Here is a 24,049-nt window from a genome sequence, read left to right as displayed (position 1 = left end):
TACAAAAATCACCATTTAATAAATACCACAGAAACACATACTTCCTGGTCCGTCACGGACACGCGGTCCTGGAGGAGGTTCCCGACTGGCTTCACTTCCTCCTTCTGAGCGTCCACCCTCAGACACATCCATGGACTCCAGATCATCCAGATGAGAGAAGATCCAGTCCACGGCTCGCTCCAGAACATTATTCTACAAATACAGAAATTGACAGATAGGATTTTAACCTCTTAAAGAAGTCATCAATTAACAAAACGGCCCGTGAAAGAAAGCACAAAGCAGTTGTAACATACAGATCATCAACCATAACATGTTTCACTCTTTATTTTACAAAGTTTTTTTGTACAACAATTCAGGACCATGATTTGTGTGACTTTAATACTTTAACCAGAAAATCTCAGTGATGCCACTTCTTGGTCACAATTTTAAAATAAATGTTGCATTTTTTTTATACTGAGGTAATGTAAATGTATTCAATGTAGCAGCTGGGTTACATGCAGATTGAGAGAGAATACACTTTTAGTATCAGGTCTATGGATCAATAAAACATTTTGTATCCCGTGGGTTGAGAGAGACAGTTGCCGTGTCTCACCGTAGCTCTGAGAGCGCGAGTGGCATGGTCTCGGCTGAATCCCATAGAAATAATAGTTGCTAGATGCTCCTCAGGTAGACTCTCTGTGGGAGTGGTGCCAGGAGCAGAACTTGATCCAGGATACACTAAAGGTGCCGAGAAATCTGCAGAAGTTCACAGAGAGAATATTACTGGAAATCTGCATTCTACTTTAATTCCTCTTCACAGCTGACACTCATTGAAGAGTGAATTTACCAGGGTCTTCCATGTGTCCCATCACCCAGTTCATAGCAGCATCGATGCCAGTGTTGCCTGTGTAGTACACGGCCTTCCTGCAGGCCTCCAGAGGAAAACCCATCTCACACAGCTGAGACACTGTGGAGTCATCCAACACTGGAGCTGAGAGACATACAGAGAGACAGAGTGCTGTACAGACATGTTTTGATACCAACATTTCTAGTAATTATTACACTGAATGAATAATGAAAATTAATAACTAAAAATTAAAACCATCCTTAAAGGAAGAGTTAACACAAAAATTTACATTTTCTGAAAATTCTCACTCTCAGTTCACCCAGGATGAAGAGGATTTTATTTCTTCATCAGAACTGATTTGGAGAAGTTGAGCTTTACATCACTTGCCCACCGATGGATCCTCTGCAGTAAATGAGTTCAAACAGTTGATAAAAACACTACAATAATCCACAACGTGACTTCAGTCCATCAATTACCATCTTATAAAGTGAAAAGTTAAGACATTTTCTTCAGTGAAAAGTAATCTCATTTGAATCAGGAGAGAAATATCCACAAGACAAGCACCATTTAAAAGTGAAAACGGTTAAAAACAGTTCTAACAAACTATGCTGGCAAATGATTTTTCACTGGAAAAAACCTTCATTATGGATTATGGAAATCTATTTGTTTTAAAATTAAATTAATGCCTTAATGAAGGTCTTTTTTCTTACAAACATGCAGCTTTTCACGCCATAAAATGTTAATTGATAGACTGGAGTTGTGTGGATTATTGTGATGTTTTTATCAGATGTTTGAACTGTCACTCTGACGGCACCCATTCACTGCAGAGGATCCACCGGTGAGCAAGTGTTGTAAAGCTGAATTTCCCTTCTTCCCTTCTTCATCTGATCATTTTTAGGTCAACTATTCCTTTAAATCCAAAATAAATAACATTCAACTGAAAACTAAATATTAAGACTAACTAAGGCTGTATGACATATTTATATAGCGAGCAAACAAAGATTTTAAAATTGATTAATACAATTTAAATAGACACTGTAAACAAAGAAGAAAGCAAAGGAAAAAGAAAGAATGAAAGACGAGCTTAAGTGACAGACAGATGCAGTGGGAAAGAGGAGAAAAGACAGACTGACACAGCAGTGGGGAGTAGAGGGAGTCGTCCTCCTCGTTGCCGTGGGAACCCAGGATACCTTTAACCTCCACATCAGGGGTCATGAGAGGAGGTGGAGCCACCTCTGGCAGAAGCTCCTCCCCTGGCTGCTGTCCCATAGCACGGAGCGAGCTCAGATCCAGTGTGTCAGGAACGTCAATGCTCACATCTTTTGAAATCATTCCAAGAGTATGTTAATATTCAGACAAGGGCTGTCAACCCATTAACAAATCAGTTTAAAAGGATGTAATTATCTGTGCAAAAGGAACACCACATTCTCAAACAGCCAAAAATATTTAATTCACCTAGTTTTTTAGGAACCCAATCCAGGCCAAAGGTGAATTTCTTAATTTGGATGACAAGATGGTCAGGAAATGAAGCAAAGCGAGTGATCCTAAGAGACAAAGAGATATAAAGACACTATTACACACAGAAGGAAACCAAAGACTAACTAAGAATTAAATGAATATTATTATTACTTTGTGGCAGTGGTTTTGGCTTGTACTGCAGAGCTCCAGAAATCTGTGAGAGTTTCCGGTTCGCTAAGAGCAGCCAAACAGACAGCAAATGGGATCTGAGCACGTGGTGCGGCAGGGGGAGGGGCTCCAGATGACTCCGCCTCCTCTCTGCTCTGCTTCTTGTAGCTCCTCTGACAAACAGAAAGAGAATATGATAAATGAGAAGAAGGATAAAACGGATTGGATACACAGAAGCATGCTATGAGTGTCTAACCCATATTAGTTGCCTGGTCCATGGGAACAGGCGGCTGGACCATGTAGTCCACTCGCTGGGTATATTTGGCCTTTTGTGACTGCTGGCATACGATCTTCTCCTCCACTAGGAAGCGGAAAGCTTCTGAGGGATTCATGCCTGAACGACAGTTCCTCTGGGCAACATAAATAAAATTTAAAATGTGTGAAGGCAAAAGTAAGTAGTGTAAAACAGAGACAGCATCAAAATCATCATCATTACCTCCACCATATTTATAAAGTGAAGAAGAAACTCCTGCGCATCCTGTTGCCGATTGGTAGAGAACTCAGGGTGGCCTCGTCCCACCAGAGCTTTGAACATGCGAGGTGCTATGCCAACCTGGTCTCCCTGTACAAAGAAAGTCATATTTATAAATGGCTTTTCCTGAACAAGCAGAATGCATTTCTGGATTTTCTTGCAAAAAAATGTCACATTCTGTACAAAATCTATTAATGAATGATTTAAACACAAATGTCATGTATAAGACCCAGTGTGTGAGTACAAACCCTGGGTTCAGTGGAGGTACTGGGGTCATCCCCGGGGTCAGGGGCCGGCTTACAGTACTCTCCAGAAAGAAGGCCATAACCCAGCTTTGCTCTGGTTTCAAAGAGTCGAAATGAAAATTTTGGTTACTTTATAAAATCATTATAGTGTTTGAGCTCTATGATTCAAATCAAAGCAGATAATCAGGTTTCTTTCAGGTAACCGGGAGAATTGATGTATGGTGACCCCTGCTGGATATATGATATTATTGAAGCCCCTGTAGTTACATGAGGACTAAAAAGTTCAGCCTGAAATGAAAAAAACTGTCTTCATTTTGTCACTCTCATGTTGTTTTAAACCGGTATGAGACTCTTTCTTCTGTGAAACATGACACTGTTCATGAACACTGAAAAGTGTTTCATAAAGCTTGTACTACTCTATATATTCCAGGTTTTCATAAGTCATGCAAGGGTTTTGTGAGAAACAAACCATCATTTTTGTATATTTAAACAGGGCATCAAGATGTATTTGACACCAGTGATTAGAAATGACCCATGTATTATTTAACCAAAATGACTGTCCAAACTTGCAATACATGGAAGTGTGATTTGAAAGCTACTGAAGAGAGCAACATTTCAGGGGTGAACAATCTCTTTTAGACTAAAGTGTACTAGAGTTTCTGGGACAGGTACTCACACTTGAGTCTTAAAATCCTGGGTAGGGTCACTGGGCGCCTCATTAAAGATCTTTTCAATGTTGGAAACGTATCTGAGTATCAATGAGAGAGAGAGGGAGGAAATGATGCATTTAGAGAATTTATTTCAGCAGCAATAGTTCTTTATAAACATAAAAATACACAAAACATCCATACACACGTACAACACTATTCAAACAAATTTGATTTTTAATGTTATTGAAAGTCTCTTATGCTCACTTAGGCTATGTTCACACTTAACGTCTTTTTTCAAACTGCCAGCGTCTGTTCTACATTATAACCCTATGGAGTAAACCGTTTTTTCAAAAAAGTCCTGAGCGCCTTTTTAGACGCCACCGCCGGCGTCTTTTTCTGCAGCTCAGAGCGTCTTTTTAAGTTGAAAAAAGTTTAACTTTTCTGAAAAGAACGCCCTACGTCAAGCGCCTTTTTGACAGCTGACCAATGACAAGCGAGTAGCGAGACCTGTCGTTTCCATAACAACAAGAAAAAATGGAGACTGTGCCGGTTGATAAACTAATCGTCCTTGTTTCGGAGCACAAGGAGCTGTTTGATATGAGTACACAACTCTATCATAACATACATCACAAAGAGGCTGTGTGGGCACAGATTGGACGGATCCTTGGTTATTCAGGTAAGGTTATCATCTACTACTTGTCGTTAAAATTATCACCTAGCTATTAGCTAGCATTAATGTTCGCTCAGCAATAGTTATCAATACTGTAACCAGCTGGTAACAGCAGCCGTCAACAACTGTAACCTTTTAGGCGATGCTTGCCGTCGGAAATGGAAGTACTTGAGAGATAAGTACAAGCGCGAAAGGAGAAATGAGAAAGACAGGAGAAGTGGTTCTGAGGGAGGCTTTAAACGGCAATGGAAGTTTATGGGGGTCATGTCGTTCCTGGATCCCCATGTTCAGGATAGGCCGACATCTACAAATTTTGAAACACCAGAAAGCATTTTAAATGTAATGTGTGAAAGTGCAGGAGAAGAGAGTGAGGTAACAAGCTATGTAGTCTATGACATGTACTAGTGTAAGCCTATTGTAATATAATAATATGCTGATTTGCTGCTCAAAAACCAGTTATTATTATTATTATGTAAAAAGTAGAATTAGTAGAATCCTGAAGAACAGCATTTATCTGAAATAGAAATCTTTTGTAACATTATAACTGTCTTTATCATCACTTTCGATCAATTTAAAACATCCTTGCTAAAATACAATTTCTATAATCCCCCAAATATAATTCCCCCAAAAATAATATAATATAATTAATAATATATATACCTATATGTGTATATATAGACTCCAAGCTTTTGCATGATATAGTTTATGATGTTACAAAAGATTTTTATTTCAGATAAATGCTGATCTTTGGATCTTTCTATTCAAAGAATAATAAAAAATATATATATAAATAAATATATACAAAGAATAAAAAAAATGTACTGTTTTAAATGTTGATGACAATAATAATAATTATAATAAAATGTTTTGTGAAGAGCAAATCAGAATATTAGGATAATTTCTGAAGGATCATGTGACAGTGAAGACTGGAGTAAATGGTTCTGAAAATTTAGCTTTGATTACAGGGATAAATTACATTTTAAAATATATTCAAATAAGAAAACATCTTTTTTAAGTAGTAAAAATATTTCAAAAATGTACTGTTTTTGCTGTAATTTGGATCAAATAAATAGTGAACAGAACAGACTTTGTTAAAAAAAACATTACTGTCCATAATCGTTTGACTGGTAGTGTATTTATTGGTGTGTTGTCTTCTCTCCCCCCCAGCCCCCCCCCCCCCCAGTGGGTGACTCAGTGGTCAGCGATCCACTAGGCCCTGGTGGACACCAGCCAGCACCACCACCACCAACACAGGAATCTACTCCAGTTCGACCTCAGCCAAATCCTTCTCCAGCATCAAGGGGAAAAAGGAGGGAGGTAGCCCCAGGTCTCACCCCGTACCAACAACAAGTGCTGCAGTCTATACAGCAAGCTGTAGATGAGCATGAGCACTTTCTGCTTAGTTTTGCACCAGCATTAAGAAGGCTTGAGCCTCGCAAGCAGGCTATGGCGAGGCTGAGAATGCAAACACTGTTCTTTGACTTGGAATTTGGGGAAACGTCTTAGATTATCAGTTGTCCATAGTGTTATGGCTATAGCATTACTATTAACTATAATAATAATTTACAAATATTAAATTTTTGTTTTCAGTAAAAGCACAATGGTAATAAACTTATTAAAATTACTAAAAATCTGTTATGTGTTTCATTTTGTTCTTTAAGTTATGGAAGAGGTTTTGTAAACATCTAAAAGCATTGCCCATGCCACAGATACTGCTGCTTAATTTGTTGTAATAATTATATGAACCATTTTGAGGTAAATACTGATTTATTGCAATGACATCAATTGTAGAATGGGATGGTGGCAAAGAATGCAAAGGTAGACTCCATGTATGCACAAATTAGCAACATGGGAAGGGAGTATTTTGTAAGTAACATACATAAACATAAATACATAAACATACAGATACTAAAAAAACTGATACTTGAAACAGTCTGCAATACAACAACAATACATTGTGTAAAGTGTGTTTTGTTTTTAATAGCTATAGAATTGAGTTTGTTAAAAGTAGATATTTTGGGTAGCTCTTTAAAGAGCTGTATGCTTCATCAGTAGCGGTCTTGCCAGGGAACTTGACCAACTGGAGACATGAAGTACTCCACAAACCTTTCCCTCACAGCTACAGCATATCTGCTGGCATTATTGGTGCCAAGCCGGGGTGCATCCTGCATTCCTAAAGATGGCTCTGTGGTCAAAGTTAGAGCAGGAGCTGTGAGCACATCTCTCCTCAAGAAATTGTGAAGAATACAGGTGGCCTTCACAATCTTCTCAGCCACCTCCGGAGACACTCCCAGTACCCTGCGATATACTCTCCATTGTGCTGCAAGTATGCCAAATGTACACTCCACCATTCTTCGAGCATGGGAAAGACGAAAATTAAAAACTTTCCTTTCTCCAGTGTTGTGTCCAGGGTAAGGGCGGAGGATGTTACGGCACAGTGGGAATGCTTCATCTGCGAGGAATACATATGGCATGGCTCCAAGATGCTCTGCTCCAGGGAGGGGAGAGTCTTCAGGTATCCTCAGGCTGCTCTGGCGTAGGGCAGATCCAAAGGCAGAGGCAGCCAGTGTTCCTCCATCACTGTTTCTACCATAAGCGCCGATGTCTACAAGCCTGAAGCGATACCTGGCATCAACAACTGCAAGGAGAACTATTGAAAATGTCCCTTTGTAGTTGTAGTATAGGGACCCGCTGGATGGAGGGGCTTCGATGACTACATGCTTCCCATCCATTGCTCCAAGGCAGTTGGAGAAAGCCAAAAGATGTTGGAACTCAGCAGCTATCCCTCTCCACTCTGCTGCATCAGGCACAGGCATGCAATCAGACAGTAGACAGTTCCAGATTGCCTCACACACCTGGCTCACTATTCCAGCCACGGTACTGGAACCTACCCTGAAGCCAAAGGCAATAGACCGGAAAGAATCGCCTGTTGCCAAATACCTTTAAAACAGATGAGAGATTTTATTTAAAACTATTATAAACATGGTCTTACGTTAATATTTATCCATCTTATTTGTCAACTAGAACATTCTATCATTTACAGAGACTACAAGACGCACAGCATATATACATATACTCACATACACACATATATATATATATATATATATATATATATATATATATATATATATATATGTGCACACACACACACACACACATACATACATACACACATCCTTATATAAGTATACATAAGTATATATTTAATGTCATTTCATGTAAACCTAGCATTTCACATTTTACTAAGTAACGAACGTTATGTAGCTAGTACCACCTGTTAAAAGAGGGATAAAAAAAAAGTCAGGCGATCACCTTAAACAAATGCAGAGACGTTCCTCCGTGCTGATGGTCTCCCTGAATTTTGTCTGCGTTTTTGCAATCGATGGTGCAATGATTTGTAGCAGGTCTTCAAACTGACTTTTGTGTAGTCTAAAATATGCCACAAACCGTGCATCATCCAACCGGAGCTCCTGGACTAAATTGTTGTAAGCACCATACAGTTTTCTTCCCCGTATAATGTCGTGCACCCACAAACGTCTTTGTGAACCGACATAATAATATTATGACATATTACAACTAATTTGAATGTTCAGCAGCCATTGCTCAAGTCAGTGTCACGTGATTGTTCAGAAATTATTCTAATATGCTGATTTGGTGCTCAAGAAACATTTATTCTTATGTTCTGGTTAATATTTATTTTTTATTAATTCCCTTCAATAAATAAAAAGCAAAACCAAAAAAAAAAAAGCATTTATTTGAAGCAGAAATCTTGTCTAACATTTTCCCTTTAGACTAATTTAATTCTGAATAATTTATAAAAAAAAAAAACATCTCTGATCTATAGTTATTATAGATATGTTTTTATATCCATGGCTGAAATATTGCTAAATCATCATAACAAAAAACTCTAGACCCACACAAAGGCTGACAAAGATTGTGAGAGGCACTGACTTGGTCTGGAAGTCTGGGATGGTGAAGAGCACTTGCATGACGGAGTTGAGGTAGCAGCTGTTTCCCAGGTTCTTCATCCCGGTGAGCCCCGGGCCCCACAGGGGCCTCAGAGTGGTACCTGACTCCTGAATCACCTCCCACTCTCCCACACGCTGGTTCACTGCGATCTCCAGCTCAGTCATGGTTCTCTCCGTCTAACAAAGAGAGAGAAAGACTAAAAAAACAGCATCTTCAGCAGTTAAAGAAGAGGTTTTTCAGATGACCGTACCTTTTCCATAGTCATCATATCAATGCCAAAGTGAGAAAGGTGTTCTGGAAGCTTAGGGTCTAAAACCATATCATCTTCGTCATATGAATAGACATCTGCAGAGACGAATACATCAAACAGGGTAATCATGAATATAGCCCTAGTTATCAGAAAATATTCAATGTCAGCATGATTTAATTCGATTTTGTGTGACAATTCCACCTGCTCCGTCAGGTGTTATTGTGCCGAGTTTGACAGCCAATGGGTATCCACTCTGCTGGTAGTACAGGAGGGCATGGTTATTCCCCCCTGAGCCATCAAAATATCTCCGCCCACAAAAAATCTTTCCGTCTGTCAGATTCATCCACAGGTTTTCCTGTAGGTCACAGACCTCACACTTCAACCAACTGAAAGAAAGAAAGTAAGAAAGAAAGAAAGAAAGTAAGAAAGAAGGAAAGAAAGAAAGAAAGAAAGAAAGAAAGATGCCTGTGTATGTTTGTATTGTCTGTTTCTCAGGAGATCAAAGTATCTCAGGTTCTTTCATCCTTACAGCTCTTAAAGAAGACCACAGGGAGAACAGCATCTTAATTATAACAGGTACTGTACTTGACTGAACTGTAGACAAGACACCAATTTACTTCAATGAGTGCATTTTTCACTACCACTGAGCAAACTTTACAGAGTGTTTCAGGGAGAGAGTCAATGAGAGACTGCATTGCTAACTTACATTTTGGGTAAGCAAAACTTGTAGACAAGTAACACAAATTTGTCATCACACCATTTTATTTGCAAAAACATGTACAATCATCAGTGTCCGGAAGGGGACTTTGGAAATGTTATAGCTAACACATTTAAAGTTACCCTATTTAAAATGTAACATGTAGCTATTTCACTACTTTAATGTAACTGATTACATTTGATTACTTTTTGATTAGTTTTCTACATTTCTAATGAATGTTTTCAACTGATAATCATTTTAATTTTATTAGGCAGGCTCAACCTAACAGTTGTACTCAACAACTATTACTATCAGACTTTCAGAATTCTACATCATTTAAAATAGGATTATAATATTTTTTGTAATTTATTTTTCACAAAAACAGACTTTAGTACTTTTTTATTTTGACATCATTCTGAGATTTAAAACCATGACCAGAAATGTTTTAATAGATATGATATTGTTGAATGAAATCAAATCTTTGCATAGCTATGACAGGAAACTCAGGCATCTAATAGTTAATCTTAAAAAAAAGCATATGCTTAAACCCAAATACGTAATTCAATTACATAATTCCGTTACATGTAAATAGTTACTCCACAACACTGACAATCATTGACTGTTCTTAATCTTTTTCAGTTTTAGTGCATAATATTCATTTAGATTTTCCAGCAACTTTATTTGCAAATAAAGCTTTTTTTTTTCCAAGAGATTCAATGTCGTCCTCAGGGGCTACACTTTCTGCAAATCCTGTGTCTTGTGAGGGACAAGGCTTATCTTGAGGACACAGGGAGATGTCCTGAGATGATACAGGAGAAGATGCGACAGATGGACTGGCTCCAGCATCATCCACACTATATTCACATGCAGAAAATATTAAAGAGTGCAAACATGTTTATTGAATCAGATGTGTATTTTTTTTCCATGTCCATAAATTAAAGTAACTAATGTAAAGTTACAAAAAAGGCTAATACATTAAATGTATAATTTCCTTCTTACCATCGCTTTAACTCCTTCAGTTTGAGTAGTGCAGGTTCTAAAGCATCTGCAATGCCACAAATGGAAGAACTGGGCATTCCCAGTATCTCCTCTACTAGCTTAGCGACTTCAGACTGAGGATTATATGAAAGGCCTCCACCTATTTGACAAGAACTCAGCTGCTGACCACATTAAAACAGTCATTTAATATAAAAATGGGTTTTATAAGCCTAAAAAAAAGGAACTAGTGGCTTGCTTTCTTTGTATGCTGCAATTTTCTTTTGCGTGCTGTTGCCAAAACATTTCCACCTTTTCTCACAATCCCCTGCTGAATTTTCCTCTTATCACCGCTTTCCATTTAATGACTGACTGCACTAGAAGATTTCTGGACCAGTTTGGTTTCCTTTTTTAATCCATTTTAATTGTCTGCAACTGTGAGTGCAATTTAGAATGCTGTGATTCATCACCTAAATTAATTAAATAGCATCACATTTGTCACAATGTTTACAAATTTGAGAGGATTTTGATATTGTGCATTTAGAATACATTTAGGGTCTGTTGTCATTTTCATGTGTTGTTCCCCATATCACTTTTGCTTTATGGAATGGAAAATATTTGAAGCTCAATATCTCAAAATCAGAATCAGAATGCAGATAAAATCTTTAAAATTCTTTTAAAGGCAGCAAATATAAAATGTCCAATATCAATATGTATATATACAGTACTGACTAATCTCTAACATCTGCCTATAAATGATATGGTTCTGATCAAAAGTGTGCATCCCGAGACTGATTTTGTTAGGCTGTGCAGAGTTGTTTTGTTTTACCTGAAAGTTTTTTTTCGACAACCATCAAATTCATCTCAGCTCTTAGAAACGCTCCACCCTCAAACTCCACTGTACACACAAACAACCCTTCATCACTCTTCTGCACCTAAGAGAATATGAGGGGAAATTACTGTCAACATTAAAAATATATATATATATTATTAAACAGGAAAATCATTCTTTAGATTATTAAAAACAGTGTAAAGTATTCACATTTTTCAAAGTGACATCAAAGTTGGTGCTGAGCTGCCCAGTAGTAAAGTTGACCCTTGATGAATCCTTGCTATCCCAGTGTAAGCCTGCGTTTGCTGTGTTCGTCAGGGTTGGGAAAGTGACTTCTTTGAGGTGGTCAGCCTTCCATCCCCCACCCACAACATGCTGAGATACACTCTGAGGAAGAGAACAGGGCAGCTCTATGTCGTCCCCAGTAGAGGCATTAACAGCTGTGCTCTGGAGATCTGTTGGAGACCCAGACAAATGTCACTGACAGCATGAAATGTGTGAAGCATTATAGTACTAATAAAAAAACACTCATTCTGATGAACAACTACTGAGGGACACTAACCAACAACAGTCAATGTTACACTGAGCTTCAAGTCATCATTGACTTTACACGTCCACAGGCCTTCCTCTTTTGAAGTCACAGGCTTCAGTTGAATTACTTGATTTTTTTCTTTATATTCTTCATCACTAGGGGATCTCAGCCACTGTACTTTAATATTTGGGTCTCCTGCAATGTGACAGTGCAGCTCTGCATCACTAGATTTCACCAGCACTGGGCCTGGTTTAACAAAGACTGAACGAGAAATGGGAGAAAATATGAAAAATATACCATGATTATAAAAATAAATAAATGCAAACATAAAAAAAATGACGAGCACTACTTTCGTCCCTCACCTGACACAACATGCACTTTGTGTTGTTTCCCTGACTGCTTGCAGAAATAGTCTCCAGAGTCTCTTGTCTCCAGTTTAGGAACCTTCAAAGTGTCCCCATATGGATTTGCTTTATCCGCAATATGGGAAGTACCTTTAAAAATAAAAATCATTTACAGTGTGACTACTCACACAATTTCACGTTCAAATCATTTTTGGATTGAAAGGAGAAGAACTGATACCCTTCCGTTTAGTCCCACGTTTTCCATTAATGCTTAAGATGAGCTCGCCGTTAAATGTCCAATCCATATCACTGTTTGAATTCACTCCACACTTCATGGAAACATCATCCCCAACTCGCTTATAAAACACATCACATTTCCCACACCATATACACAGCGCTGATGAAGAGAAGGATGGAGAGAAGGAGGGTTAAACACAGCAAGACGAAGAAAGCTGTACAGGTGAAGTAATCATAGACTGCTTCAAATAAAATGTATATTACAGCTTAGAATAATACAATGCACTTTATGAATTTATGCTTACCAAGAAGTAAAAAGAGGATCTTGAAAATTGCCATTCTGCTCCTTTTTCTAAAAAAAATATAGTCCATGAAAATTAGTTTCTTTTTAAATAAAAAGCCTGGAGTTAAGATTTATTTTCGGTGAGAAAACCCTAACAAATTAATTTTTGTACTTAATAAGAGGCTCATGCTTTTACAAAGAAAAAGAACAAACAGGAAAAAACATGTGACTATGAGCCACAAACGCAACTCGCTTAAGTAATTTTGTTTCGTTTTCATTCGTTTCGTTTGGTCTAGAAATATTCATCATTTCAACTGATTGAATTCGAATAATCTGAAATAAATGAAAAATGTAAATTACTTTTAAGATAAACAAACTACAAGCAAAATATAGAATGCCTCCAGAATTCAGGCTACAGATTCTTAAAAAACAATGAAAATGTTTACTGTAATTTATAATGTAGGCCTATAGGTAATATACGAATGTTTCCCTTAGTATTTGTTGTGTAAATGAACATTTCTATTTCAATATGCAACAATATTACATATTTTTTCTATTTTATTAAGCAAAAATCATGTGATTATATGCTAATAATAAAAAAATTGTTACTTACTAACTCAATTGTAAATTTGAAAAAGAAAATGCAAGTCAGTCAATAGATAAATTATTAGCCCACATATTTAATATTTAGAAGGCAATAAAGTTAACGAAAATATAAAACATGAGTATCATGCCTTCAGATTGATCATTAAAGAACTTCTTCTTTTGGTTGTTAGAGTACCTCGAGCAGCAAAAATCAATCATTCTGCTGGTACTCATATTTCTATCTCGATTTTCTGTGCGTTTATTTAAGAAACAATCGCTTATGCAAGTTAGTCATTTTCACAGCTGAACGCTCTTCTTTTCATACTCACGTTTGGATGCTGTTTTATGTTTGTTGATAAAGTTTGAGGCAAGTTCTGCGTATTTAGTCCAACTGGTAAAAACTATCGTGTGCGGGAAACCAGTCAACACAAAAACCTGAACCTGCACAAGAAACTGAAATGAGCTGAGAGCGGAAGAAAGCAAAAACTGTTGTTTGGAGTGAAACAACCAATGTAGGGCAGAAAACGCCTCTCACATGCACTTCACTCTGGGAAATCCATCAAATAGAGTTAGATTTGAGAATTAAGTTTATAAATAGGGTCACAATAACGAATAATACAAATAAATTAATAAAAATAATTAATCGATGTCAGCATTTGCACATTAATACACATTTATAAAACCCACAGGACTTTGGCCACTAAACAAATTCACTCACCAAATCTTATCAGCAGTCAAACATCATGACGCTTTAACCTCACGCTGTTTACCACATAAGTGACCAAATCTCATCCGTGTTCTTTATACACCTAGAAGAGTTTCATGCTTTTACATTTATTAATACTCTTTCCACTTTCAGTATTGCCAGTGCATTCACGTTACTCTCTGTAATAAACATGTTTATTAATGCTGACACTGCATTTGGCAGAAAGTTACTTAATGCACACACATAATTAATACACAGAGTCAGAAGCAGCGAAGACACTTTTTTATTATTTTAAAGCAAAAAGAACAAAAGGAATTATCCCCCCCCCCCAAAAAAGAACAAAACAAGGGAAAAAGTGAAACTGCACAACACCTTTTGCATTCATTTTTTTTACATTTAAAATTCCAATTTATAACGTTTGACCGTTTTTTTGTGATTTAGTGACATTTACTTGCCATTAAACATTTGCTAGAACATTCTGAAACACAAAGGAAGGAGGAGCTTAGCTCTAAAAGCGATGATGTCACAATAGCCACTATCCAATCAGGGGGAGGCACAAAAGAGACTAGAGAGTGTGTGTGTGTGTGTGTGTGTGTGTGTGTGTGGTAAGGCGTTGTACAACAAGGCGTTTTGGGTAAGAACACTAATCTTCACATTTTACATCTCATTTTTTCCCCTTCTGTCTTCATTACAGTTCTCTTGGTAGTGAATATATTTGACTGAGAAGTGCTTTGACTTCTCAAAGACTGAGAAGTGCTTTGAAATGGTGTGTCAGTTTAGAAGCAGGAGTCTGGCCCTACTGTTTCAGTAGATCAGATACAGAGGAGTGTGTGTGTGTGTGTGTGTGTGTGTGTGTGAGGGAAATGCTATTCTAGTTTACTCTATTCAACCACTCTTCTGTAAAAGTACAGGTAGCCAAGGTCCTTAGGTGGTTTCTCAGAGGCACAAACTTTCTGATCATTAAAGATTACCCACCTGAAAGAAGCAAAGTGAGACAATGAATACATTAATACTAAGAAAAATGTATATTGCTGTACAAGAGCTGCATATGAATAATGATAGAGAGAGACATGGATAGAGAACTTCACTCACTGTTGGTCCTTCTTGATGTGGCAGACATAATGACCACACATTGTGCTCGTTCCCATGTGACTGATGAACGCAAAAAGCTCATACTCTTTAGGTAAAAAGAATGGGAAAGATGGGAAGAGAGCAAAATATTTATGATTCAGTTTACAAAAATCACCATTTAATAAATACCACAGAAACACATACTTCCTGGTCCGTCACGGACACGCGGTCCTGGAGGAGGTTCCCGACTGGCTTCACTTCCTCCTTCTGAGCGTCCACCCTCAGACACATCCATGGACTCCAGATCATCCAGATGAGAGAAGATCCAGTCCACGGCTCGCTCCAGAACATTATTCTACAAATACAGAAATTGACAGATAGGATTTTAACCTCTTAAAGAAGTCATCAATTAACAAAACGGCCCGTGAAAGAAAGCACAAAGCAGTTGTAACATACAGATCATCAACCATAACATGTTTCACTCTTTATTAGACAAAGTTTAACATTTTTACTACCTTTTACCATAATTCAGGACCATGATTTGTGTGACTTTAATGCTTTAACCAGAGAATCTCAGTGATGCCACTTCTTGGTCACAATTTTTAAATAAATGATGATTTTTTTTCATACTGAGGTGAAAGGTATTTATTGTAGCAGCTGGGTTACATGCAGAATGGGAGAGAATACACTTTTAGTATCAGGTCTATGGATCAATAAAACATTTTGTATCCCGTGGGTTGAGAGAGACAGTTGCCGTGTCTCACCGTAGCTCTGAGAGCGCGAGTGGCATGGTCTCGGCTGAATCCCATAGAAATAATAGTTGCTAGATGCTCCTCAGGTAGACTCTCTGTGGGAGTGGTGCCAGGAGCAGAACTTGATCCAGGATACACTAAAGGTGCCGAGAAATCTGCAGAAGTTCACAGAGAGAATATTACTGGAAATCTGCATTCTACTTTAATTCCTCTTCACAGCTGACACTCATTGAAGAGTGAATTTACCAGGGTCTTCCATGTGTCCCATCACCCAGTTCATAGCAGCATCGATGCCAGTGTTGCCTGTGTAGTACACAGCCTTCCTGCAGGCCTCCAGAGGAAAACCCATCTCACACAGCTGAGACACTGTGGAGTCATCCAACACTGGAGCTGAGAGACATACAGAGAGACAGAGTGCTGTACAGACATGTTTTGATACCAACATTTCTAGTAGAGAAAGCATGCTATGAGTGTCTAACCCATATTAGTTGCCTGGTCCATGGGAACAGGCAGCTGGACCATGTAGTCCACTCGCTGGGTATATTTGGCCTTTTGTGACTGCTGGCATACGATCTTCTCCTCCACTAGGAAGCGGAAAGCTTCTGAGGGATTCATGCCTGAACGACAGTTCCTCTGGGCAACATAAATAAAATTTAAAATGAGTGAAGGCAAAAGTAAGTAGTGTAAAACAGAGACAGCATCAAAATCATCATCATTACCTCCACCATATTTATAAAGTGAAGAAGAAACTCCTGCGCATCCTGTTGCCGATTGGTAGAGAACTCAGGGTGGCCTCGTCCCACCAGAGCTTTGAACATGCGAGGTGCTATGCCAACCTGGTCTCCCTGTACAAAGAAAGTCATATTTATAAATGGCTTTTCCTGAACAAGCAGAATGCATTTCTGGATTTTCTTGCAAAAAAATGTCACATTCTGTACAAAATCTATTAATGAATGATTTAAACACAAATTTCAAGTATAAGACCCAGTGTGTGAGTACATACCCTGGGTTCAGTGGAGGTACTGGGGTCATCCCAGGGGTCAGGGGCCGGCTTACAGTACTCTCCAGAAAGAAGGCCATAACCCAGCTTTGCTCTGGTTTCAAAGAGTCGAAATGAAAATTTTGGTTACTTTATAAAATCATTATAGTGTTTGAGCTCTATGATTCAAATCAAAGCAGATAATCAGGTTTCTTTCAGGTAACCGGGAGAATTGATGTATGGTGACCCCTGCTGGATATATGATATTATTGAAGCCCCTGTAGTTACATGAGGACTAAAAAGTTCAGCCTGAAATGAAAAAAACTGTCTTCATTTTGTCACTCTCATGTTGTTTTAAACCGGTATGAGACTCTTTCTTCTGTGAAACATGACACTGTCCATGAACACTGAAAAGTGTTTCATAAGGCTTGTACTACTCTATATATTCCAGGTTTTCATAAGTCATGCAAGGGGAGAAACAAACCATCATTTTTGTATATTTAAACAGGGCATCAAGATGTATTTGACACCAGTGATTAGAAATGACCCATGTATTATTTAACCAAAATGACTGTCCAAACTTGCAATACATGGAAGTGTGATTTGAAAGCTACTGAAGAGAGCAACATTTCAGGGGTGAACAATCTCTTTTAGACTAAAGTGTACTAGAGTTTCTGGGACAGGTACTCACACTTGAGTCTTAAAATCCTGGGTAGGGTCACTGGGCGCCTCATTAAAGATCTTTTCAATGTTGGAAACGTATCTGAGTATCAATGAGAGAGAGAGAGGGAGGAAATGATGCATTTAGAGAATTTATTTCAGCAGCAATAGTTCTTTATAAACATAAAAATACACAAAACATCCATACACACGTACAACACCATTCAAACAAATTTGATTTTTAATGTTATTGAAAGTCTCTTATGCTCACTTAGGCTGCATTTATCTGAATAAAATAATATTATGACATATTACAACTAATTTGAATGTTCAGCAGCCATTGCTCAAGTCAGTGTCACGTGATCGTTCAGAAATTATTCTAATGTGCTGATTTGGTGCTCAAGAAACATTTATTCTTATGTTCTGGTTAATATTTATTTTTTATTAATTCCCTTCAATAAATAAAAAGCAAAACAAAAAAAAAGCATTTATTTGAAGCAAAAATCTTGTCTAACATTTTCCCTTTAGACTAATTTAATTCTGAATAATTGATTAAAAAAAAAAAAACATCTCTGATCTATAGTTATTATAGATATGTTTTTATATCCATGGCTGAAATATTGCTAAATCATCATAACAAAAAACTCTAGACCCACACAAAGGCTGACAAAGATTGTGAGAGGCACTGACTTGGTCTGGAAGTCTGGGATGGTGAAGAGCACTTGCATGACGGAGTTGAGGTAGCAGCTGTTTCCCAGGTTCTTCATCCCGGTGAGCCCCGGGCCCCACAGGGGCCTCAGAGTGGTACCTGACTCCTGAATCACCTCCCACTCTCCCACACGCTGGTTCACTGCGATCTCCAGCTCAGTCATGGTTCTCTCCGTCTAACAAAGAGAGAGAAAGACTAAAAAAACAGCATCTTCAGCAGTTAAAGAAGAGGTTTTTCAGATGACCGTACCTTTTCCATAGTCATCATATCAATGCCAAAGTGAGAAAGGTGTTCTGGAAGCTTAGGGTCTAAAACCATATCATCTTCGTCATATGAATAGACATCTGCAGAGACGAATACATCAAACAGGGTAATCATGAATATAGCCCTAGTTATCAGAAAATATTCAATGTCAGCATGATTTAATTCGATTTTGTGTGACAATTCCACCTGCTCCGTCAGGTGTTATTGTGCCGAGTTTGACAGCCAATGGGTATCCACTCTGCTGGTAGTACAGGAGGGCATGGTTATTCCCCCCTGAGCCATCAAAATATCTCCGCCCACAAAAAATCTTTCCGTCTGTCAGATTCATCCACAGGTTTTCCTGTAGGTCACAGACCTCACACTTCAACCAACTGAAAGAAAGAAAGTAAGAAAGAAAGAAAGAAAGTAAGAAAGAAGGAAAGAAAGAAAGAAAGAAAGAAAGAAAGAAAGAAAGAAAGAAAGATGCCTGTGTATGTTTGTATTGTCTGTTTCTCAGGAGATCAAAGTATCTCAGGTTCTTTCATCCTTACAGCTCTTAAAGAAGACCACAGGGAGAACAGCATCTTAATTATAACAGGTACTGTACTTGACTGAACTGTAGACAAGACACCAATTTACTTCAATGAGTGCATTTTTCACTACCACTGAGCAAACTTTACAAAGTGTTTCAGGGAGAGAGTCAATGAGAGACTGCATTGCTAACTTACATTTTGGGTAAGCAAAACTTGTAGACAAGTAACACACAAATTTGTCATCACACCATTTTATTTGCAAAAACATGTACAATCATCAGTGTTCGGAAGGTGACTTTGGAAATGTTATAGCTAACACATTTAAAGTTACCCTATTTAAAATGTAACATGTAGCTATTTCACTACTTTAATGTAACTGATTACATTTGATTACTTTTTGATTAGTTTTCTACATTTCTAATGAATGTTTTCAACTGATAATCATTTTAATTTTATTAGGCAGGCTCAACCTAACAGTTGTACTCAACAACTATTACTATCAGACTTTCAGAATTCTACATCATTTAAAATAGGATTATAATATTTTTTGTAATTTATTTTTCACAAAAACAGACTTTAGTACTTTTTTATTTTGACATCATTCTGAGATTTAAAACCATGACCAGAAATGTTTTAATAGATATGATATTGTTGAATGAAATCAAATCTTTGCATAGCTATGACAGGAAACTCAGGCATCTAATAGTTAATCTTAAAAAAAAGCATATGCTTAAACCCAAATACGTAATTCAATTACATAATTCCGTTACATGTAAATAGTTACTCCACAACACTGACAATCATTGACTGTTCTTAATTTTTTTCAGTTTTAGTGCATAATATTCATTTAGATTTTCCAGCAACTTTATTTGCAAATAAAGCTTTTTTTTTTCAAGAGATTCAATGTCGTCCTCAGGGGCTACACTTTCTGCAAATCCTGTGTCTTGTGAGGGACAAGGCTTATCTTGAGGACACAGGGAGATGTCCTGAGATGATACAGGAGAAGATGCGACAGATGGACTGGCTCCAGCATCATCCACACTATATTCACATGCAGAAAATATTAAAGAGTGCAAACATGTTTATTGAATCAGATGTGTATTTTTTTTCCATGTCCATAAATTAAAGTAACTAATGTAAAGTTACAAAAAAGGCTAATACATTAAATGTATAATTTCCTTCTTACCATCGCTTTAACTCCTTCAGTTTGAGTAGTGCAGGTTCTAAAGCATCTGCAATGCCACAAATGGAAGAACTGGGCATTCCCAGTATCTCCTCTACTAGCTTAGCGACTTCAGACTGAGGATTATATGAAAGGCCTCCACCTATTTGACAAGAACTCAGCTGCTGACCACATTAAAACAGTCATTTAATATAAAAATGGGTTTTATAAGCCTAAAAAAAAGGAACTAGTGGCTTGCTTTCTTTGAGAGTGAAGTGACATTCAGCCAAGTATGGTGACCCATACTCAGAATTTGTGCTCTGCATTTAACCCATCCGAAGTGCACACACACAGAGCAGTGAACACACACACACACTGTGAGCACACACCCGGAGCAGTGGGCAGCCATTTATGCTGCGGCGCCCGGGGAGCAGTTGGGGGTTCGATGCCTTGCTCAAGGGCACCTAAGTCGTGGTATTGAAGGTGGAGAGAGAACTGTACATGCACTCCCCCCACCCACAATTCCTGCCGGCCCGGGACTCGAACTCACAACCCTTCGATTGGGAGTCCGACTCTCTAACCATTAGGCCACGACTAAATGAAACTTTGTATGCTGCAATTTCCTTTGCGTGCTGTTGCCAAAACATTTCCACCTTTTCTCACAATCCCCTGCTGAATTTTCCTCTTATCACCGCTTTCCATTTAATGACTGACTGCACTAGAAGATTTCTGGACCAGTTTGGTTTCCTTTTTTAATCCATTTTAATTGTCTGCAACTGTGAGTGCAATTTAGAATGCTGTGATTCATCACCTAAATTAATTAAATAGCATCACATTTGTCACAATGTTTACAAATTTGAGAGGATTTTGATATTGTGCATTTAGAATACATTTAGGGTCTGTTGTCATTTTCATGTGTTGTTCCCCATATCACTTTTGCTTTATGGAATGGAAAATATTTGAAGCTCAATATCTCAAAATCAGAATCAGAATGCAGATAAAATCTTTAAAATTCTTTTAAAGGCAGCAAATATAAAATGTCCAATATCAATATGTATATATACAGTACTGACTAATCTCTAACATCTGCCTATAAATGATATGGTTCTGATCAAAAGTGTGCATCCCGAGACTGATTTTGTTAGGCTGTGCAGAGTTGTTTTGTTTTACCTGAAAGTTTTTTTTCGACAACCATCAAATTCATCTCAGCTCTTAGAAACGCTCCACCCTCAAACTCCACTGTACACACAAACAACCCTTCATCACTCTTCTGCACCTAAGAGAATATGAGGGGAAATTACTGTCAACATTAAAAATATATATATATATTATTAAACAGGAAAATCATTCTTTAGATTATTAAAAACAGTGTAAAGTATTCACATTTTTCAAAGTGACATCAAAGTTGGTGCTGAGCTGCCCAGTAGTAAAGTTGACCCTTGATGAATCCTTGCTATCCCAGTGTAAGCCTGCGTTTGCTGTGTTCGTCAGGGTTGGGAAAGTGACTTCTTTGAGGTGGTCAGCCTTCCATCCCCCACCCACAACATGCTGAGATACACTCTGAGGAAGAGAACAGGGCAGCTCTATGTCGTCCCCAGTAGAGGCATTAACAGCTGTGCTCTGGAGATCTGTTGGAGACCCAGACAAATGTCACTGACAGCATGAAATGTGTGAAGCATTATAGTACTAATAAAAAAACACTCATTCTGATGAACAACTACTGAGGGACACTAACCAACAACAGTCAATGTTACACTGAGCTTCAAGTCATCATTGACTTTACACGTCCACAGGCCTTCCTCTTTTGAAGTCACAGGCTTCAGTTGAATTACTTGATTTTTTTCTTTATATTCTTCATCACTAGGGGATCTCAGCCACTGTACTTTAATATTTGGGTCTCCTGCAATGTGACAGTGCAGCTCTGCATCACTAGATTTCACCAGCACTGGGCCTGGTTTAACAAAGACTGAACGAGAAATGGGAGAAAATATGAAAAATATACCATGATTATAAAAATAAATAAATGCAAACATAAAAAAAATGACGAGCACTACTTTCGTCCCTCACCTGACACAACATGCACTTTGTGTTGTTTCCCTGACTGCTTGCAGAAATAGTCTCCAGAGTCTCTTGTCTCCAGTTTAGGAACCTTCAAAGTGTCCCCATATGGATTTGCTTTATCCGCAATATGGGAAGTACCTTTAAAAATAAAAATCATTTACAGTGTGACTACTCACACAATTTCACGTTCAAATCATTTTTGGATTGAAAGGAGAAGAACTGATACCCTTCCGTTTAGTCCCACGTTTTCCATTAATGCTTAAGATGAGCTCGCCGTTAAATGTCCAATCCATATCACTGTTTGAATTCACTCCACACTTCATGGAAACATCATCCCCAACTCGCTTATAAAACACATCACATTTCCCACACCATATACACAGCGCTGATGAAGAGAAGGATGGAGAGAAGGAGGGTTAAACACAGCAAGACGAAGAAAGCTGTACAGGTGAAGTAATCATAGACTGCTTCAAATAAAATGTATATTACAGCTTAGAATAATACAATGCACTTTATGAATTTATGCTTACCAAGAAGTAAAAAGAGGATCTTGAAAATTGCCATTCTGCTCCTTTTTCTAAAAAAAATATAGTCCATGAAAATTAGTTTCTTTTTAAATAAAAAGCCTGGAGTTAAGATTTATTTTCGGTGAGAAAACCCTAACAAATTAATTTTTGTACTTAATAAGAGGCTCATGCTTTTACAAAGAAAAAGAACAAACAGGAAAAAACATGTGACTATGAGCCACAAACGCAACTCGCTTAAGTAATTTTGTTTCGTTTTCATTCGTTTCGTTTGGTCTAGAAATATTCATCATTTCAACTGATTGAATTCGAATAATCTGAAATAAATGAAAAATGTAAATTACTTTTAAGATAAACAAACTACAAGCAAAATATAGAATGCCTCCAGAATTCAGGCTACAGATTCTTAAAAAACAATGAAAATGTTTACTGTAATTTATAATGTAGGCCTATAGGTAATATACGAATGTTTCCCTTAGTATTTGTTGTGTAAATGAACATTTCTATTTCAATATGCAACAATATTACATATTTTTTCTATTTTATTAAGCAAAAGTCATGTGATTATATGCTAATAATAAAAAAATTGTTACTTACTAACTCAATTGTAAATTTGAAAAAGAAAATGCAAGTCAGTCAATAGATAAATTATTAGCCCACATATTTAATATTTAGAAGGCAATAAAGTTAACGAAAATATAAAACATGAGTATCATGCCTTCAGATTGATCATTAAAGAACTTCTTCTTTTGGTTGTTAGAGTACCTCGAGCAGCAAAAATCAATCATTCTGCTGGTACTCATATTTCTATCTCGATTTTCTGTGCGTTTATTTAAGAAACAATCGCTTATGCAAGTTAGTCATTTTCACAGCTGAACGCTCTTCTTTTCATACTCACGTTTGGATGCTGTTTTATGTTTGTTGATAAAGTTTGAGGCAAGTTCTGCGTATTTAGTCCAACTGGTAAAAACTATCGTGTGCGGGAAACCAGTCAACACAAAAACCTGAACCTGCACAAGAAACTGAAATGAGCTGAGAGCGGAAGAAAGCAAAAACTGTTGTTTGGAAACAACCAATGTAGGGCAGAAAACGCCTCTCACATGCACTTCACTCTGGGAAATCCATCAAATAGAGTTAGATTTGAGAATTAAGTTTATAAATAGGGTCACAATAACGAATAATACAAATAAATTAATAAAAATAATTAATCGATGTCAGCATTTGCACATTAATACAAATTTATAAAACCCACAGGACTTTGGCCACTAAACAAATTCACTCACCAAATCTTATCAGCAGTCAAACATCATGACGCTTTAACCTCACGCTGTTTACCACATAAGTGACCAAATCTCATCCGTGTTCTTTATACACCTAGAAGAGTTTCATGCTT

The 24,049-nt window shown here is 37.5% G+C and overlaps 3 protein-coding genes and 1 pseudogene across 4 annotated transcripts; all 4 read right to left on the bottom strand.

Annotated features, from left to right (window-relative positions):
• On the bottom strand, positions 1-9,147 carry LOC132158285 (ubiquitin carboxyl-terminal hydrolase 5-like; annotated as a pseudogene).
• Positions 9,148-11,153: 2,006 nt separating this feature from the next.
• LOC132158287 (neuronal cell adhesion molecule-like) lies at positions 11,154-13,990 on the bottom strand. 2 transcript variants are annotated; one of them, XM_059567637.1, is made up of 8 exons: positions 13,975-13,990; positions 13,586-13,697; positions 12,694-12,740; positions 12,390-12,548; positions 12,170-12,301; positions 11,838-12,068; positions 11,486-11,730; positions 11,154-11,378 (listed from the first exon to the last, which is right to left on the bottom strand). In XM_059567637.1, exons 3-8 carry the CDS (start codon positions 12,725-12,727, stop codon positions 11,244-11,246), a joined length of 936 nt encoding a protein of 311 aa, XP_059423620.1. In that variant the 5' UTR covers positions 12,728-12,740; positions 13,586-13,697; positions 13,975-13,990; the 3' UTR covers positions 11,154-11,243. The 2 variants fall into 2 exon arrangements, with proteins under 2 accessions (XP_059423620.1, XP_059423619.1); XM_059567636.1 differs by lacking the exon at positions 13,975-13,990 and having other exon boundaries at positions 13,586-13,735.
• Positions 13,991-14,387: 397 nt separating this feature from the next.
• On the bottom strand, positions 14,388-18,767 carry LOC132157908 (ubiquitin carboxyl-terminal hydrolase 5-like; the record flags this gene model as incomplete). The annotated part of the gene is made up of 12 exons (XM_059567169.1): positions 14,388-14,937; positions 15,055-15,139; positions 15,238-15,388; positions 15,798-15,940; positions 16,032-16,202; positions 16,265-16,418; positions 16,505-16,630; positions 16,789-16,879; positions 17,456-17,527; positions 18,115-18,308; positions 18,383-18,477; positions 18,584-18,767. Coding segments are annotated over 12 exons (1,560 nt in total), but the record flags the coding sequence as incomplete, so codon positions are not given.
• A 2,355-nt stretch (positions 18,768-21,122) lies between these two features.
• Positions 21,123-23,697, bottom strand: LOC132158288 (neuronal cell adhesion molecule-like). Its single transcript, XM_059567638.1, has 7 exons — positions 23,555-23,697; positions 22,663-22,709; positions 22,359-22,517; positions 22,139-22,270; positions 21,807-22,037; positions 21,455-21,699; positions 21,123-21,347 (listed from the first exon to the last, which is right to left on the bottom strand). The coding sequence occupies exons 2-7, from the start codon at positions 22,694-22,696 to the stop codon at positions 21,213-21,215; spliced, it is 936 nt and encodes a 311-aa protein (XP_059423621.1). The 5' UTR covers positions 22,697-22,709; positions 23,555-23,697; the 3' UTR covers positions 21,123-21,212.
• Between the last annotated feature and the right edge of the window lie 352 nt (positions 23,698-24,049).

The sequence above is a fragment of the Carassius carassius genome, chromosome 15 (assembly GCF_963082965.1).
Source record: "Carassius carassius chromosome 15, fCarCar2.1, whole genome shotgun sequence".
NCBI lineage: Eukaryota > Metazoa > Chordata > Actinopteri > Cypriniformes > Cyprinidae > Carassius > Carassius carassius.
This window is presented reverse-complemented; position numbering and strand designations above follow the sequence as displayed.

Excerpts from the sequence above, each read along its gene's own strand:
- LOC132158288 (XM_059567638.1), bottom strand. The coding sequence starts at position 22,696 with ATGGCAATTTTCAAGATCCTCTTTTTACTTCTTG. Across the intron at positions 22,518-22,662 it reads GATCCTCTTTTTACTTCTTG|CGCTGTGTATATGGTGTGGG; the intron begins GTAAGCATAAAT and ends TCTCTTCATCAG. Across the intron at positions 22,038-22,138 it reads CAAAGTGCATGTTGTGTCAG|TCTTTGTTAAACCAGGCCCA; the intron begins GTGAGGGACGAA and ends TTTCTCGTTCAG.
- LOC132158287 (XM_059567637.1), bottom strand. The coding sequence starts at position 12,727 with ATGGCAATTTTCAAGATCCTCTTTTTACTTCTTG. Across the intron at positions 12,549-12,693 it reads GATCCTCTTTTTACTTCTTG|CGCTGTGTATATGGTGTGGG; the intron begins GTAAGCATAAAT and ends TCTCTTCATCAG. Across the intron at positions 12,069-12,169 it reads CAAAGTGCATGTTGTGTCAG|TCTTTGTTAAACCAGGCCCA; the intron begins GTGAGGGACGAA and ends TTTCTCGTTCAG.